Here is a 19,494-nt window from a genome sequence, read left to right as displayed (position 1 = left end):
ACATAACGTCTTGAACCAGTATGACTTGATGGTAATAATATCCTTTTACCTATTTGGTTGCCTTCGCTTAGTCCTTAGTCTACTGCATCAAATATTCCTTGAAGATATTCAGCTCTTAGTTTGTCTTGTTTTGTAGCAATGAACATTAGCCTGTCTTCATTTTCCATTGCACATGCATCTACGATTGCTTGTTTTGATAATCTACCACAACATAGATAAGGGTTTGGTTGATTTGGTTTAAAATGCATATGGTACTTAAAAATACTCGTGTATTGTAACTGTGTTTCTTTTCCTTTTTTTGTTATCTTTTATTTCACTTTTACAATATGGTATACCAAGTTGAAATCCTCTTTCTCCATAAGGAAATAACAGCAGATATTGCAATGGCATATATGCTGGATGAAATATACATATGCGTTGTAGACCTTTATTTTTGTTGCTAACGATAATATCTCTTCTATAATTTTCTAGATTTAAGTCGCCTACAATTAACATTGCTAATTCTTCAGTATGTGGCATTTCATATTGTACTGGGTCTCCTTTGTTTGCTCCTATGATACGTATACTAATATCTATGCCTTTATGTTCCTCGAGAAGATCACGGGCATGGCGAAATGTTTTTACCATGGATTATATTGATCGAGCATTTTTTTAAGTTCTTCGACAATATAATGGTTGATATCATTTTCTTCAGGGTCTTCTTTATGTAATGCTCGTATCCTATTTTTGATCTCATTCTTTGTATAAAAAATATAAAGCTCGGCAAACTTGGGTATTTTATTTGGCTAAGGTAGTAGTGAACCTATATGATGTTGTATTTGCCCATTTATACAGAATACATATGGACCTTCGCCTTTATTTATATTTTTGTCGATGTTGCCACCCATTGATGTAAAAGCAAATGAACTATTATATTGTCGTATCTTCTGTAAGAAATGCTTCGATAGAGGTTCACTTCTGTTGTTAAGTAATCTAGCAAGAAATTGCGGTGGTTCTTTAAATGGTGGTATTTTAAGCAATTTGAATACATTAATTCTTTATTTTTCCGTGTATCCTCTTGGGTTTTTTTTTTCAAGAAACCAAAACATTGCGTTGCAGAATTTGCAATTGTATTCTGGAAGGCCCATGTATGATCTCTCATTATATGTTTCTTTTAGATGTTGAATATATTCTGGTGTAAAGGACACTGCACCATGCCGATAGAAGAAGATAAGTATGGATGGTTAGGTTCGATATCTCGTTTCATTGCTCTCTGTGTGCAGTCAGAGGTATTTTGTTCTTCTCTTTTTCTTTTTTCTTCCTGTGCTTTCTGCAATCTGATATGTCTCATTTTTTTTGCATTCTGGTTTGTCTGAGGTGCTTTGTTCTTCTCTTTTTCTTTTCTTTTGCAGTATTTTTTTGCAGTCTCATATGCCTCATTTTTTTAGGATCTGGCTGGCTATTTTCTGGTTCTTGCAGTGGCTTTTGTCTTTTCTTATATGTCATCTTTAAATAATTATAAGAGATGCAAGGAGTACAAAAATAAAACAGTCAGTCACATTGTTTGAAATAGTTAGTTATAAACAAAAATTGAAAGGTATTAATTCCTACTAAAAATTGTTACAGGAAATTAGATTTATCTTATTACTTTATATACAGTGGATATCCAACATGATATAATTATCCACTAATAATAAGTACAGGATACAGATAGATTTACGCAGGGTATACATACCTCTGCTTATTTGTTTACCTTTAACCTTCACTCTTTTATCTCCTTTTCCCTATAAATACAAGTAATATATTTAGATGTATTTGCACAGAATGTCATAATCAAAAGAAAGGTTGCACAAAGCTAATAGCTTGTATTTTGATAATGTAAATAGCAAAGCAGCATATTTACTTAATTACTTTTGCCTCTTTGTTTTGTTCCCTCTGAATTTTCTGAATAAATAATTTGACAGTAGATCAGGTTTTCAGCTAACTCAAACACCTAAATGCATTGGCTGCGGGACGGTATCTATATATATTAACTGCAATGGGTGTGATGGGAGTTAAACTTGGACTGGTTATTTTGCCTTGCCTTGAGACTCGCGTGAAGCGGATTGGAGAGAAGAGATGTGGGTGCGGCCAGCGGTACGACGGCGCCGTGGTACAGCGGCAAGGCAACAACGGCACGACGAGCATGGAATACAGGCGGCCGGCAGGGAGGAGCTGAGAAATCCGCGGCCGTCCGTGCCGCGCTGCTTAATTTTGTTTTGGAACTCGAGATTTGGAAGAGCACGGGAACCTCTCAGGTCTGAACGTTGGGGAAGAACTGAAGAAATCGCTTTTGTGGAATGGGAAGAGTCGCTGCGAACTGCGATATATGCAGCCGTGTACCACGGCGCTTTTTCAGGAAGGCGTTGGAAACGACCCTAGCGCTGGCTCATGCTCAAGCCGTTGGATCAAAATAGGAGAGCAATCGAACGGCTGATATTTACTGTATACGTGGCCCTGCGAGCGCTCAATTTCAGCCCGATGCCACGGTCACGATTCGTCTTATAGAGAAGAGACGCACAATGTTAGTTCAAGGATGAAATTGAGTGCCAACGCGCTTGTGGCGCAGTGGTGAGCGCTCCCGCCGTGGAGGCCACCCACCCGCGTTCGATTTCCGGTTGTGGATCGGCCGGGTGTGGCACCGGGGTTTTTCTCCCCATATTTGTTTCAGGTCCTAGACAATCGCGTGGCGTTACAATGGGATTACGACGTGCCCGTTGTCTACGAGGCTCGTGTGGCTTCAGTGATCTCCAGAAGGACGTTTGAGGTGTATAGGTTGTAGTTTCTAGGTGTGTGCGTGTGTGGTGGTGTGAGTGTGTTGTGTAGAGTACAGATACTACAACTTGTACACTAGGAGTCCAGGCTAAAAAAAAGGATGAAATTGAGCCCAAAAATAAAGTGAGTACTAAAACAATCACCCGGACAGTCCTAGGATGATAATGAGCCCAAAAGTGAAGTTCAAGTACTGAAACAGCCATTTTAAAAAGTTGAGGGATAAAATTGAGTGCTCGGACCAAAGGATGGAAGTGGTGGCTCAAACTTAGTTATTTAAATTTAAAAAGGTAATAATGAATAAATTAAACCAAATATAAATGGGTTATTATACAGATAAAATTTGAGTGTACATGCGTACGCTCCAGCTAAGCACATGTAACTGGTCGAATAACAATAATTAATGTTGAAGACACAAGGATTGAAAATTGAAGCAGCTGCCAATGCAAACTCGATGCGGCTCATATATACTCAGCCTGTTCGCTTGTTGGTTTCAGCCAGCCCAAATCAGCCAGCCAATAGTGTTTTCCTCTCATAACAAATCAGCACCAGCCAGCCCAAACCAGCACAGAAACCAACCAGCGAACAGACCGACTATATATTTACGGGTATAATAATATATATTATAAGCCTTATTTATTGAATATAATTTCAATCGGTTGTATGCATAAACATATATATGCTGCCGTCGTCGTATATTTCGATACCAATTAATTGTATATATAACTGTGGTTATTGCTGCTGCTGCTGCTTCTTCTTCTTCAGTGTAGAAGAAAGATGGAAACGATCGATCAAGATCCGATGGTCGTACGTCTAAGACGCAGTACACATATAGGAGTACTTATTCCATGTCGTCGGTGACCATGGCAATATTAACGGCGGCGGTGGTGCCTGCTTGGTGGCGTCCACCACCAAAGCGTGCGACGGCGCAGTCGGTGGAGAAGAGGTCGGAGGAGAGGTAGTCCGGCGCGCCGCCCATGACGGGCATCTTGGAGGTGACGTTGAGGCTGTTGACGTAGTCCGGGCGGTAGGTCTGGCCCAGCACGCCGTGGACGTCGTCGGTGAGGTCGTAGAACTTGAAGCCGAGGTCGAGGTGCGCGAGGCTGTCGTCGTCGGTGACGCCGTAGTTGTGGATCCGGGAGTCCTCGGCGGTGATGGGCACGACGTTGGCGACGATGCGGAAGACGCCCCTGAGCTCGACGACGACGGTGTTGACGCGCGCGGTGCGGGTGACGGACAGGGCGGGAGCCGTGGGCGGCGACCAGCGGGCGCCGACGAAGCGCGGCAGCTGGGACGCGACGTCGAGGTCCTCGTCGTCGAAGGCGAGCGCGAGGTGGTCGGCGGAGGGGTCCCACTTGGGCGTCTTGGCGGCGCCGACGTAGAAGTGGTGGTGCGCGAAGCGGATGCCGAGCGCCTGGATCCAGGTGAAGTCGCGGCTCATGGCCGGGTTGCGCTTGCCGATGAAGTGGGCGTTGATGTGGAGGCCGGCGTCGGAGACGATGCAGAAGTCCTTGTCCTTCTTGCCGTGGAAGTAGAAGTTGTTGCCGTCGGCGCCGGTGAAGCGCGGGTCGCCGCAGGAGACGCCGGGGTAGAAGTCGCACACTGCATGCATATGCATGGCTACAAATTAAAACCAACAAAAAAATGGCCAATGTAAACGATCAACACTGAGCGACACATACAGCAGAATGTCTTGCAGCTTGGGCACTGGATGAGGCACTTGCGAGGGCATCGCTTGTTGCAGGTGGCGCTGCAGGTGGTCTTGTTGGTCTTGGTGTTGGTGCACTTGAGAGTGGTGGCAAGAGAGTTGGAGCCGACGGTGAGGCTGGGGATGCCCTGAGAAGAAGCGGACTGCATCATCACAGCCAACGCCGCCATGCACAGCAGCAGGGCCAAGCTCATCATACGACTGCTGCTCGCTGCCATGGCCGCGCCGGCTTAGACGACACAGCAGCCCGCACCGCAGGACGTGGGCTACTACTGCTCGCTCGATGGAGATAGATCTCTTTTCTTCCTTCTCCGCCAGGTACAGTACGTACAGGCTGCTGTCAGTGTATATATGCTCTGCCAAAGCTGAAGCTAGCTTATATATAGTACAGAAATGTGTGCGATATATACAAGCTAGCTAGCTAGCTAGCTAGCTGGGGTTCCTTTGGCCTGCTGCCTTGAGTCCCGCCTCAGCAAATACAGAAATGTGCCGCGTTGCATTGAGGCATTGAGCCGTTGACGTTGACATGGAGGGATCATGCATGGGGATCGGAAGTGCATGCCTTTGCCTGCCTTGAGTCCCGCCTCAGCAAATGCATGCATGACTTTACTTCCATTCCGATCCCTTGTTTGTACAGACGCCAGACGGTACAAGCAACATCCTAATACGCAAACGTACTAGCACTAGCAGGACAAGCTTGCTAGTGGTGAATATACATACGACATATCAGCGTTGAAGCAATGCATGGCCATATATCCCATCGTCGTTAATTACTACACTGACCAACAGCTAGCTAGCTAGCTCTAGTAGTTGCATGCGTGCATGTGTATAGCTTCTGCCCATGCTACGGATTCCTACTACTGCTATTAGCTGTTGCTACTTGCAGCGCGCGCGCGTGCATGTCGCCCAAGCTACCACAAGTAAACGCCATGCATTTCCTAGCTTCTTATCTTCTTCACAAGCACGCACGGCCACGGCCAGGATTAGAAATATATACTCCCCAACTTACACAGATGTGAGTGTATGCCAGTTTCAAGTGGCCGTATTTCAAACAAGTTAAAAGCCAGCACAAGTCGAGAACAAGCAATCCAGGCTTCCTTTATCTGGCTATTCTTTCTTTAGCTGCTAGTAGCTGCTAGCGGCTCCTTGAGCAGCAAGGAAAGCTCAAGCTCTAGCTGCAGAGACAAGCGCGCTCTTGTCCACGCATGCTCACTGGTTCGGCCGGCCAGCGCGGACGACACGACGCTAGCTCTAGCATCTTCTTTTATTTACAAAACTAATTAATTTCAGAAAACAAAGCATCTTCTTTTATTTACAAAGATGCATGCATGGTCGAGAATTATACTGGTCTCTAAAAATGCACATTGAAATCTAGAGACAGTTGGTTATTTATGGAGACAGTAAAAAAACTAGCACATCCTAAAACTGATTTACTGAGGCTATTAATTAACGAGGCCCCGGGCCACTATAAACCTAGCCCACCCAACTCTCACATCTCTCTCTCTCTCTCTCTCTCTCTCTCTCATCACCTATTCACCTCCTACCTCTCTACCCCGAATCAACCCTCCTCGCGTCTGAATCCGGCATGCCCCGCCCCCATCAAGGATATATAGCTTGCTCCCACATTAGGAAGATTAATGGTATTTTGATTTTCCAACATGCTTATGACATGGTACTGTATTCATTCAGCACAATTTGAAGCAAACAACTAGTATCAAAATTATTTTATGTGTTTATGAGCAAGTTTTAGTTTTTTTCTTAAAAAATAAGTTTCACAAAATTGAGTTGTTTTGCTTCCAGTATCGGGTATACCAATGAATCACAAAAGGGTTGAATAATAAAGATTGAAAAGCGGTTGAAGAGCATTTTTTTAGGAAAAAAGAGTGGCTAGAAAGGAAGGTGTTTTGCCTTGGAAGACAACTAGTCCTGATTAACTTTGTTTTGAGTAGTCTTTCTATATTTATGATGTCTTTCTTTGAAGTATCAAAAAGGTATTAATAAGAAATTAGACTTCATAAGTCTCTGTGGGGGTATGGCCCCCAAGACATGGGCCGCACCATCGGAGGTGGTCCAGCCCACAAGATCAAGGCGTGCACGGCGCTGCTCGGCGTGCACCGCAAGACATTGTATATAGTACTAAATAGGATACTTTACTTGTAACCCTATCCATCCGGACTATATAAGGAGAGGCCTGGGTCCCCTAGCGGATAGGCTACATCAAGCTACTTGGTCGTCCAGATCAATACAATACACCAAAGACACAGGACGTAGGGTATTACATCGATCAGACGGCCCGAACCTGTCTAAATCGCTGTCTCTACGCCTTGTGTCACCATCCGGTTCCTAATTACGCGCACCCCACCGACAAATCTACCATCGCGGGATACCCCTCGGTGGACTGTCGAGCATATTCTGTCGACAATTGGCGCGTCAGGTAGGGGTGTGCACTTGATCCATGGCGAGCCAGATGGACCTCAAATCAACAACGCGTTCTCGTCATCAATCTCGTGGAGATCCATGCTGGTCCACGACGACGATTCATCGCTGGCTACGTCAGCCCCCGCAACAGCAGATCCGATCTCGGAACCATCTCCGAGGTCGCCTTCACCAACAACTCACCGCCCGCCAGGTGCTCGCCGTCAACGCCAACCAGATAGCGCCATACGCCGTCGACCAGACGCTCCGTCCAAAGCTAAGTCACACTTTAATATTCTTCTAAATATTCTCCAATCTCCGTATATCGCCATAATGTTTCTCTGAGCTGTTTTCTCCATGTTTGCTCTCCAAACGATTTTTCAAACCCTCGAACAGTCATGTTGATGCTCGGACGCCTCCAGAGATGGCCCTGTCTCCGGCTCCTCCCTACACGTGCTACGGGCTCCGCGCTCTGCGTTATGGGTGGCCGGGGACTCCTCGCTCCTCGGTGCTCGGTCATCGCCGCCTACGCCGGGGACTCCTCGCTCCTCGGTTCTCGGTCATCGCCAGCTACGCCGGGAACTCCCTGGGTGGTCGGACATCGCCAGCTACGCCGGAGACTCCTCGGTGCTCGGATCTTGCTACATCTCGTCGGTGTGCTATCAAGCTGCTCCATGCTGTTCGGATCAGGGTACTGATCTTGGGCAGCACGTCTGGGGTCTTGATACACGCATGTTAGACGACGTCGGTAAGCTTTTAGACTTCTTTGACCCTGCTACAAGATTCATTCTTCATCTTCTAGCAGTCTCGGGGACTAAGTGGGCACACTTCACCTTGCGGTGAATGTGCTTGTTCTCATCTCGAGGCTACGCCCGGGGACTGGTTGCCTGCTCGGCTGGTCTTCTACTTTATGACCCTGGCACCACGTGACTGCGTCACCTACTATCTGGCTCGGGGACTAGCTGTGGGGGTATGGCCCCCAAGACATAGGCCACACCATCGGAGGTGCCCCAGCCCACAAGATCAAGGCGTGCACGGCGCTGCTCAGCGTGTACCGCAAGACATTGTATAGTACTAAATAGGATACTTTACTTGTAACACTGTCCCTCTGGACTATATAAGGAGAGGCAGGGGTCCCCTAGCGGATAGGCTACATCAAGCTACTTGGTCGTCCAGATCAATACAATACACCAAAGACACATGACGTAGGGTATTACGTCGATCAGACGGCCCGAACCTGTCTAAATCGCTGTCTCTGCGCCTTGTGTCACCATTCGGTTTCTGATTACGCGCACCCCCACCGACAAATCTACCATCGCGGGATACCCCTCGGTGGACTGCCGAGTATATTCTGTCGACAGTCTCCCTTTTTTGGAAAAGGCAGTAACCTTAAGAAAAAAATTAGACTGATGAAATGGAAAGTTTTTTTGACCAAAACAACAACGTTGTATAGGAATCTTGAATCTTGAAAGTCAGATTTTTTGCTTAATTATTCTTAATAAGTGTCTATATAGGTTTCGAAAGAACTTCTTAGGAACAAATACCTACAAAATAAGATCATTGGTGAAGTTCGGTGAAAATCGGGAGATGATCACACTATTAGTAAGGCCTTATTAAGGCTAGCAAAAAAATTCTACAAAACACCTAAAGTGATGCCATGTTGCCTGTGGACAATGAGAAAAAACTAATTGGCTAGTCAACACTTTGATTTGTGACAAATTTGTTACCGGACATCACGCCTATTAAAATGTCTATTTGCGGTTTGCGGGGTAAAATGTCATTTTTGTCTCTGACCCTTTGTTCTTCCTCCCTCCCTTTCTATTCATTCTCTTTCCTCCTCCCCTTTGTCTCCCCTAGCAATCATCGGGGTGCACATTCACATAACCCTACTTGGGAAGCAAGGGTAAGGTTGAAGAAGGGAGTCGTTTCAGCTCCATTCACCTTTTAGGCCAGTCTCAATGGCAATTTCATTTGCATTTAATAAGGTGCCATGTAAACGCTTTTGATGACATTTTTAAGAGAGAGGAGTGAGGTTCATGGGGATGAAACTCTCTTGGCGCAATTACCAACTCTCCATGAGTCATGAAATTAAATGTCTATGAAACCATAGAATGGAACTTCCCATTGAGAGTGTGCGTTTCATCCAAGTTTTATTTTATTTTATAAGACATAGTAGTCTTGAAAGCAATGCTATGAATGTTTCATCCAAGTTTTATTTCGTTCTAAACTTCTACACATTCATGTATGTATGTGAACTTACATTGCAATGAGGATAAGTCGGATTGGCGACTGTAAAAGCCGACTATTATAATCTCAGTAGGATCAAAACAATCCTTAGTTCACATGCAACAACCAAATGTATGTCATATACTTCCTCCATTCTAAATTATAAGTAGTTTTGTTTTTTCTGGCAACATAACTTTTGGTATGTATTTAGACATAGTGTATCTCGGTGGTGTATAACAAATTATCCACAAAGAGTAGTAGCATGCATGGAAAACGAGTATCACAATTCAATTTGTTGAGCTCCTTACATAATAATAAATTTTTGATCAATGGAATGATCACTTAACGTACGCTTAATTATTTCTTGCTTTCAGGGTACGATTACATAGGACGACGACGACGGAGTATATTAATTGTTGGGCTGGCTTCATTAATTCTTAATTATTTCGTCTTCCTCATGCATGGCGGCACGCACGGTTGACGGATGAGCGGCTCGCCGCCATGAAGAGGATGGAGTGTGTATTTTTAAGAGGCATATGTGGTGACGGCGCCGGCAGCGGCAATGGAGTCGCTGCGGTGGAACCTGGAGACGGCGCAATCAGTGGAGAAGAGGCCCTCGGACAGGTACTTGGGTGCGCCGCCCATGATGGGCATCTTGGCGCTGATGTTCACCTTGGTGACGTAGCCAGGGCGGTAGGTCTGCCCCAGCACGCCGTCGACGTGGTCGGTGAGGTTATGGAACTGGAATCCGAGATCGAGGTGCACGAGGCTGTCGCGGTCCGTCTTGCCGTACTTGTGGATCCGGTCGTCCTTTTCGGTGATGGGCACGGCGCCGGCCGAGATGGAGAAGACGCCGTCCAGCTCCACGGCGACGGCGTTCACATCCTTGGTGCGCCTGACGGAGAGCCCGGGGAGGGCCCTGGACGCCCAGCGCGCGTTGCGGACGGCGTCGACGTCGACGGGCTCGCCGTCGAAGGTGACCTGGATGTGGTCCTCGTCCTCGTCCCACTCCGCGGCCCTGCGGGCGCCGACGTAGAGGCGGTGGTTGTCGCCGAAGGTGACGCCCAGCGCCTGCACCCAGGTGAAGTCGCGGTTGAGGGCCGGGTTGTGGTTGCCGATGAAGTGGGCGTTGATGTGGAGGTCGGCGTCGGAGACGATGCAGAAGTCCTGGTCCTTCTTGCCGTGGAAGTAGAAGGTGTTTCCGTCGCCGCCGGTGAAGCGCGGGTCTCCGCAGGAGGTGCCCGGGAAGAGGTCACAAGCTGCATGCAGGGTGTATATATATATATACGGTACGGTGTGCGTAAGTGAGTGACATTTTTACTGCTAGCTAGCTAGCTAAACTTGGTCGGGATCGACGGACGTACGGCAGAAGGCGAGGCAGTAGTCGCAGAAGACGAGGCAGGAGTTTGGGCAATCGGAAGGGCAGCCGACGTAGCAGGACGGACCGTTCTCGTCGGCGCAGGAGGCCTCGTAGTTGCGCTTGTGCCCAAATCTGCCGGGGGTGATGGGGAAGAACTTGGAGTTTGGCGGAGGCTTCTGCCCTGGCGGCAGCGTCTTCTTGCGGGGTCTCCTGATCGGCCCCCTCGCCGACGCCACGCCGCAGGACGACAGCGCCAGCAGGAGCGCCACCGCCACCGCCATGCCGGCGCGCCTCCCCATCATCATGCTTCGTCTTCACAGCTAGCTATAGCTTCTGTATGTATAATACGATGGCAAGCTAGTAGCTAGCTGGCCGATCACCTGCTGGATGATGATCTGATTGATGATCGAGCTAGCTAGAGCGATCGAACCGTATATATAGTAAATGCATGCATGGGATGGATGGATGGAGCTGCTGGGGGAGATCGATCGTATCGATGGATGCAGTTTGCTTACGTACAATTGGATCAAGGTCAATTAATTATTAAGCTAATATACGTACACAGTAAGTCTATCTGTGCTGGCACTGGCATAGAGAATCGTATTAAGTACTCAATCCATCTTGTAAGACGTTTGACTATTTTGGCATCAAATTTGATCGCTCGTCTTATTCAAAAATCTGTGCAAAATATCACTTCTTTCGTCGTGGCTTGATTTATTAATAAAAGTTCTTCAAGAATGACTTAAATTTGACTATGTTTGCACAAACTTTTTGAATAAGATGAGTGGTCAAATTTGGAGTCAAAAAAGTTAAACGTCTTATAATTTGGGACGGAGGAAGTAGTTGCTGGGAAGAACTGGGAACGGAGACAGCAGGCCGCGTTAACTAACGTTCGCGAGCAAGGTGACAAAGTGGCAAATATATACTAGTAGAAATTTAATTATCCAACGGTGCAACATGATTGATCAGCAGCATATGCCTGGATGTTACACTACCAAATAAGTGGCAGGTTTTATATAGTCCAAATTGCTGTAAGGAGTAAGGAGCATGCATGGATGCATGTTAGGATGCACTGGATCGGAGTCTGGACCCTCTCTTCTTGGTTCTTGCCATATTAGACCCCATATCAAGCGAGGTAATATAAATTCAATGCTTCGTACTGTAATGTACTGCTTATTATTAGTGAGTTGACCTAGCTAGCTAGCTGCTGTTTCAACTTGCAAAGAAACAACGACATATGGAGCATAAAATATTGGACGTACTGACGACGTGCCATCCGAGTTACGCTGCTAGCTAGCGCTGCAGCTGCAGCAGCTAATTGGTCGTCTCTGTGAAACAATTATGCCGAAAGTTACGCACCTCCACTCCATATGTTGCATCGGTTCGGTCGATCGTATCGTACGTACGTGATCACCAGCAGGTCAACTCACTCTGCCTGCCTGGGATCACGATCAAGCCAAATAAAAAGGCACAAGCAGCCGAGCCGAGCACTCTCGCCGGCCGGCCGGCCAATGGCCTCCTCCGTACGTAACCTGCATGCATTCCGGCCGTGACATGCGCGACGACCACCGTGCAGTGCCTGCCGCCGCCCGCCGGGCTCTGCCGGCTGAGACGACGGTCCCGTCCGGTGCAGCTAGCGCGGGCGGCAAGGACCTCACCGGTCGTGGACACTGCCCGCCGGCCCATCAACCGTACCGACCATGCATGTCGTCTAGTACTGTGTGACGATGGAGCCTGTTGAGGGCCCACGGCCACGGCCACGGCCCAGCGCCCTAGTCCAATTATTATTAAAAAAAATAAACAAGTATCACTAGTTAATATGTCACTTCTCATCACCTACTAATAGTTTATTAGAAGATGGAAACAGAATTATATATATATTCTCTCTACTCTGAATTTAAGGTCGTGGCATAATTCCACTTATAAGTGGAGCTGTTTTTTCACCTTTAACTTCATGAACAACTCATCATGAAGTTGGAACCGTTTTGATAAATCGTTTGGCAAAACATCTCATTCTGGGCAAGCAAAATAAAATGGCCATAGTATCTTTCAATTTATATTTTTCTTATTTTCTCCTCTCTATTTCCTTTTTCTTAGGGCCTGTTTGGTTTGGGTTGCTAAACTTTAGTCCATTTTAAATGATTTAGTCATATTTAGTCACTCCAGAGTTGCTAGAGAGGACTAAAGCCCCTTTAGTCTTATTTAGTTATAGTGTTTGGATAAAAAGTGACTAAATGGGACTAGATTTAGGAGTTGCTAGTTGAACCAAACACCCCCTTACCTAATCCGGCTTGGCCCTTCTTCTCCCCACGACCACCTTCTTCTCCGCGAAAGAGCGGCGGCGGCGCGCGTGCCCCAGCGGCCGTGCCCTGTGCTCAGGCACACCTCTTCTTCTTTGTGCTGAGGCAAAAAGGGGGCCGTCCTCGTCGGGACCCACAAGTCTAGAGCAAGGTGGAGCTGGTTGAAGATACTATTTTTAGCTCTACCTCTGACTAAACCTTTTTGTAGGAGCAAGTGTGTTGAGGAGCTTCTTGGATATATAGAGTTGTTTTGTTTTACTCCGTTTGGCACAAAAACAACTTCAAGAGCTCATGGTGGAGCTATACCAAACGGGACCTAAGTATGACGTTATATGCGGCCAAGTTTTTATTTTTAAGTGACCGTTACTTTTTTTAGGAAATCCTTAATTTTGTGTTCATTAATATTGTACGCACATAATATCATAAGATTTATTATGAAAATCTCTTCCTTCATTTAACATTTTTGTTGGGGAAAATTTGGTCTTGCCTCGTGGCATTAGGCCTCTCCATATCGGAATGTCCCAAATAGCCAAGCTTAGAAACATGCGAGGAGAGAAGTATCAAGAGCAAGAGATAGAGTGTATATGGAATCATGTACAATGATTGTCTTATTGCCTGGGGGCTACTTTTATTCATATCCAAATATGGTATGCTAGCCTTTTAGTTACAGCAATGGAGATACCTTTAGTCCCATGGTTCATGTACATCTGGGTCATTCTGTATGTACATAAAATAGTCATATTGTCATATATCTAGAATATATGCTAGGAGAGGGCCCTCTCCTTATTTTCTACATTTAGCCCCTCCTACCAAGCTTCAAAGACTAGATCTATAGTGAGCTTAGGGGGGCTCCATGCTTCCGACGACGTTAGGAAGGGGGGACCAAGCCCCAGTTGCGGCCAATGCTAGATTTGCCCCTTATCCTGACTACAATACAACTTTTATCCCATGCTATATCCACGTCCTAAGGGTCATGGCTTTATTCCAGCAATATTCCCTAATTTGCTAGTTCTCAAGCCTAAGCATCGAGGTGGTTCCCTAAGGTGCTTTGAGTATACCTCCTTGGGGGTCAAGACATTCTTGCAAGGTGGACAAGTTAATCCATCCTTGATTTTTTTTAAAGGGGAGAGCTTAATTATAGAAGGTCAACATGATTACAATCACGGGCTAAAGCCGCCGACACGTAGGTCGAAATGTCACTAGCAAAACATTTGGAAGCTCTCTCCTACCAAACTAACATAGCTCATGAGCTACCTCATTTGCACTCCGGTGACATTTAGAGATTTTGACTTCCCGAAAGTTCATAAGGATTTCCGTCACTTCTTCTATGGTATGGCAAAATATAGATCAGTTTTTGCACTGGTCCTTTAGATGATGTACCATTGCGAGGCAGTCTGATTCCAACCAGAGACACCCTTTCCATGAGGATAGGGTGTGTTTTAGACCTGTCCAAGCAGCTAGACAATTTCCGCTTCTTTAGCCGATTTGAGTCGTTGATCGCTTGACCATCTAGAAAACAAAACCTCACACATATGGTTCCTTGAAATGCAACCAAGGCTGGCATGATCAGAGAGGGGTCAAAACCTGCATCCATTTATTTTTATTCAGTCGGGGGGAGGAGGCGACCAAGGAACTTTGTCTTTTTTGTCATAAAGAGGAGCCAAGTAGGGCTGTACAGGTTCTGATTATTGATTTCTTTGCCCTTTCCTAGCGCTGGCAGATTGCTGTTTGGTTTTGTCAAGCTGAGATAATTCTAAAGGAATTCTACCAAAGCAGATATAGGACTTGCCCTTTCCCGAAGATGATATCATTTCTGAGGTGCTAGGTTCTCCAAAATAGGAACATCAAATTAGCCCTTGCCTCTTTGTTGATAGCATTTAGAAGGGCTAGCATCCATCCAGGTCATGTATAGTTAAAAAGAGTCTCATCAAGGAGGTCCCAAATTTTTCGTAGGGCATGTCATAGAGCAGCAGCTTCCGTGCTTTGGACCATATAGCAATCCGTCCTTGGTGATAGCCCTTGCTTGGCATAGTCGAGTCACTGGCTAGGAGCTGCATGACGAGGAGTTTAAACATGGAGCTTGAGCGGGCATTGTTCAATGTTATATATTTGGGACAAGTGTTTCATGGAGGCCACCCAGAATCCGCGAACCATAGTCAAAGGTGTAATTGATTGCGGGTTGAAACGGAAATGCCTGGGAGTGTAACTTGATGCCCTTGGTATGGGAGGATCCACTTTGTGGAGGCCTATAAAGGATGATGGACATTCAAAAATTCATCCAATTTGCTCATGTATCTGAAATTCTAGCTAAATTGAAAAGAATGGAGTGTGAACATTGTAATTGTGTCTTACACATGTTTGGGTTGGTGAACTTTCAAGAAACAATCTTTCAAGTGTCATCTCCTGTAGCCTTTCCATAGTCGCTTGAGTATCATCGGTTCTAAACTTGCATCTAAAAACATCATAGAACCTCCACTAATTTCCTTGTCCACATAGTTAGTATGGAAATCATATTGCTTTTAAGTTGGAGTAGTTTTCGAATAAGAAGGAACATTTTCATCTTTGGAAAGAAAAACCTGACGGCAAAAACTACATATATAGCAAGATTCAAGCATAATGGATTTACCATAGCTGTCCATAGAGCAAAGAAAAATTATTTTTTCTCAACCAATGAAGGGCTAAATGATCCGGTTTAGCTTTGTTCTTGCTATACCTTTTCAACAATAATCTGTATGGCCCAATTTACTAACATATAAGGTAGTTACTTGGGGTTTTCACTAATTCCCGCTCTCCTCTTTGCCCCTTCCCTCTTTCATCCCCATTTTGACTCCGCGAAATGGTCAACAGAGCTTCACGATGGGGTGGGTTAGTGGGGCTCCACATATGGTGACTCTACAATGGGTCTCCATTGTGTCTCTGTGGTTGTTTCAACGATGGGGCACGATTGGATAGGGTTCCACTATGAGACCCATGGCGGGCTACACAACGGGACAGGAATCTACAATGGCTAGATATAGGGCACTATCCAAAGTCCCTAGTGTCTGGTGGTCTAAGAGGCTTGGCAAGATCTGTAAATTGAATGATGGTGGATTTGGCAGGGTTGTGGTTGGTGGTGATGGATCTATCATGTCAGAGGACATGACAATGAAGAGGCCAACAAAGCGACGGTGCATGTTGTTTTTAATCGTTCAATTCGAGGCAGGTTGTCGAAGTGCCTCTGGAAATAGCTTTGATTTAACCAGTCTATATTAAACTTTCCTTGATCGTTTTGGTGCTAAGGATGACAATGGTGATGCTTTTGGTGTCGGTATAGATGGTGCTTATAGCTTTATGTGCAGCTCCATAACATATTTTCTCAGGAATTGAGAAGCTTGTTACCAAACCTTGCCGTACAACAAATACTCCACTATTAGTATTTATCCCATCCCTTGTTGGAGAGGCTTTACCGTGAGACCGGTATTATATTCCCCACATGAGGGGATTGGTTAAGACACCTAGTGTTAGAATCGTCGACCAACGTTGGTGGCATTTGCGGATGTGGTTTCCCTCCCTAGAGGTATCGCTTTAGAAACCCTCCCTTCACCCCTCCCTCTCGTGCCTGTTGTTTTGGTGTGTGGGGTGGCACTGTTGTTGGTGCTATGGTGTGGTTATATTGGTTGCGTGTCTTTTTGTTGTTGTATTGATGTCACTTCTTTGGAGTGGGTGTTTTTTCTTTAATTTTATTTATTGTTGTAATTCTTTTCTTATCTATTAATATTAAATGCATACTTGGTAATTTTCTTGCTGGTTTGCTTTTCTAAGAAGATAAAATTGTTTTTTTATATAGTGGGTTGGCGCCCTTCTTGTGTTTGAATTAAAAAGCTTAGGACGGAATGAATATCAAAATAGTATCGCCTTTTTAATCATTTATTAAGGTGTGATCCAAAATTTAGACGCGGGGCAATAAAAACTTATTTCTTCCACGTTATGATGAGATGCGGGCGGTACCATCGATCTCACTAGCATGCATGTTCTTGGTTCAATCGTTCCGTTGTGTGTGTGTCTATATATATATATATATATATATATATATATATATATATATATATATATATATATATATATATATATACATGTTCTTGGTTCAATACTACTCTGTAGCTGGCTATAAAATAACTTATTCTGTAGCCACTTTGAGCTACGATAATTACTATGTTACTTTACAAGATTATAGTAACTCCTTACTAAGTGGTTTACTATAACGTTACGGTAAATATCCCCATGTATTATAGTAACCCAACTATCGTAAATATGTATTAACATTATCGTAAATTAGTATATAAAATTATCGTAAATAAAGGTGGCTACAGAATAACTTATTTTGTAGCCGGCTACTGAATATACTCTCCATATATATATATATATATATATATATATATATATATATATATATATATATATATATATATATATATATATATATATATATATATATATATATATATATAGGGAGAGGCTATTCAGTAGCCGGCTACAAAATAAGTTATTCTGTAGCCACCTCCATTTACTATAATTTTATATACTAATTTACCATAATGTCAATACATATTTACGATAGTTGGGTTACTATAACATATGGGGATATTTACCATAACATTATATTAAACCACTTAGTAAGGAGTTACTATAATCTCGTAAATTAACATAGTAATTATTATAACTCAAAGTGGCTACAGAATAAGTTATTCTGTAGCCAGCTACAGGATAGTAGTTATATATATATATATATATATATATATATATATATATATATATATATATATATATATATATATATATATATATATATATATATAGAACTACTATTCTGTAGCTGGCCATAGAATAACTTATTCTGTAGCCACTTTGAGTTACGATAATTACTATGTTAATTTACAGTAACTCCTTACTAAGTGGTTTACTATAACGTTATGGTAAATATTCTCATGTGTTATAGTAACCCAACTATTGTAAATATGTATTGACATTATGGTAAATTAGTATATAAAATTATGGTAAATAGAGGTGGCTACAGAATAACTTATTTTGTAGCCGGCTGCTGAATAGTCTCTCCCTATATATATATATATATATATATATATATATATATATATATATATATATATATATATATATATATATATATATATATATATATGAGCCTACGTACACAACATATATAATATAATGGTGTGGTCGATATTGCTTGTTAACTTATTTCATGGCATGGATCACTCGGTGATGATCGTGCCAAATAACGTTAGTTTACTTTGGAACTTATTAGGAGGCGAACGTGGTGACGACACCGGCTTCAGCACCGCCGCCGCTGCGGTGGTGGAACCGGGACACGGCGCAGTCCGTGGAGAAGAGACCGGCGGACAGGTACTTGGGCGCGCCGCCCATGACGGGCATCTTGGCGCCGATGTCCAGCCTGCTGACGTAGCCCGGGCGGTACGTCTGCCCCAGCACGCCGTCGACGTCCTTGGTGAGGTTACGGAACTGGAATCCCAGGTCCAGGTGCACCAGGCTGTCGCCGCCCGTCTTGCCGTACTTGTGGATCCGGTCGTCCCTGTCGGTGATGGGCACGGCGTTGGCGGAGATGGCGAAGACGCCGTCCAGCTCCACCATGACGGTGTTGACGGTGTCCATCCGCGTGACGGAGAGCCCGGGGACGGCCTTCGACGCCCACCGCGCGTTCTTGACGGCGTCCACGTCGACGGGCTCGCCGTCGAAGGTGACCTGGATGTGGTCCTCCTCCTCGTCCCACTCCACGGCCCTGCGGGCGCCGACGTAGAGGCGGTGGTTGTCGTCGCCGAAGGTGACGCCCAGCGGCTGCACCCAGGTGAAGTCGCGGTTGAGGGCCGGGTTTGTGGTTGCCGATGAAGTGCGCGTTGATGTGGAGGTCGGCGTCGGAGACGATGCAGAAGTCCTGGTCCTTCTTGCCGTGGAAGTAGAAGGTGTTTCCGTCGCCGCCGGTGAAGCGCGGGTCGCCGCAGGAGGTGCCCGGGAAGATGTCACACACTGGTCGGTTTGCATATGCATATTCGTTAGCCACGCAAAGAGCAGCTAGGAGAAACAATGACAACATGCAAGGGGCGGGCGATGGCGATGCTTGCATGAGCATGATAACGACGAACGAACGTACTGCAGAAGCTGAGGCAGTAGGAGCAGAAGACGAGGCACTTGTTAGGGCATTCTTTTGGGCATCCGACGTAGCACGCCGGACCACCCTCGTCGGAGCAGGCGGCCTGGTAGTCGCGCTTGTGGCCGAACCGTCCGGGTCTGAGGGTGATGAACTTGCCCGCAGGCTTGGCACTGGGCTTCAACCTCGTCCTGGTGGTTGTGAGTCTTAACTGTAAGTCTGAGTTCAGTTCGTTTTTGCTTTCATTTTCAGTTAAGTTCAGTTAGCGTTCTGTTAGCGTAGAGCTCGGCTTTGGATTCTTTCCTCCCGAGCGCGTCTTTGTACCGATTCTGTAGGATCGTGGCGTGGACTGGGCGTGTGGGATGGCACATGCAGTAGTGCGGTTCATGGCCACGAATGTCGGTTGGTGCGAGCAAAGCCCGGCCACCATTTTCTTTCCGTTGAAGTCTTCTCTGTAATGAGATACAAATAATAGAGGAGCATAAACAGAAAAGCTGCTGCAGTTTGCACAGCACCAAAAATACCCTGTGTTCAT

General features: G+C 45.3%; 2 protein-coding genes and 1 pseudogene across 2 annotated transcripts; all 3 read right to left on the bottom strand.

Annotated features, from left to right (window-relative positions):
- Window positions 1-3,445: 3,445 nt before the first annotated feature.
- Window positions 3,446-4,805, bottom strand: LOC136454104 (uncharacterized). The gene is made up of 2 exons (XM_066454648.1): window positions 4,473-4,805; window positions 3,446-4,392 (listed from the first exon to the last, which is right to left on the bottom strand). The coding sequence occupies exons 1-2, from the start codon at window positions 4,714-4,716 to the stop codon at window positions 3,632-3,634; spliced, it is 1,005 nt and encodes a 334-aa protein (XP_066310745.1). The 5' UTR covers window positions 4,717-4,805; the 3' UTR covers window positions 3,446-3,631.
- A 4,621-nt stretch (window positions 4,806-9,426) lies between these two features.
- Window positions 9,427-10,875, bottom strand: LOC136454103 (uncharacterized). Its single transcript, XM_066454647.1, has 2 exons — window positions 10,504-10,875; window positions 9,427-10,398 (listed from the first exon to the last, which is right to left on the bottom strand). The coding sequence occupies exons 1-2, from the start codon at window positions 10,802-10,804 to the stop codon at window positions 9,665-9,667; spliced, it is 1,035 nt and encodes a 344-aa protein (XP_066310744.1). The 5' UTR covers window positions 10,805-10,875; the 3' UTR covers window positions 9,427-9,664.
- A 7,222-nt stretch (window positions 10,876-18,097) lies between these two features.
- Window positions 18,098-19,494, bottom strand: LOC136455603 (uncharacterized; annotated as a pseudogene).

Source organism: Miscanthus floridulus, chromosome 5, assembly GCF_019320115.1.
Source record: "Miscanthus floridulus cultivar M001 chromosome 5, ASM1932011v1, whole genome shotgun sequence".
In the NCBI taxonomy this organism is placed as follows: domain Eukaryota; kingdom Viridiplantae; phylum Streptophyta; class Magnoliopsida; order Poales; family Poaceae; genus Miscanthus; species Miscanthus floridulus.
Note: the sequence above shows the minus strand (reverse complement) of the source record. Positions and strands in the feature narration are given on the sequence as shown.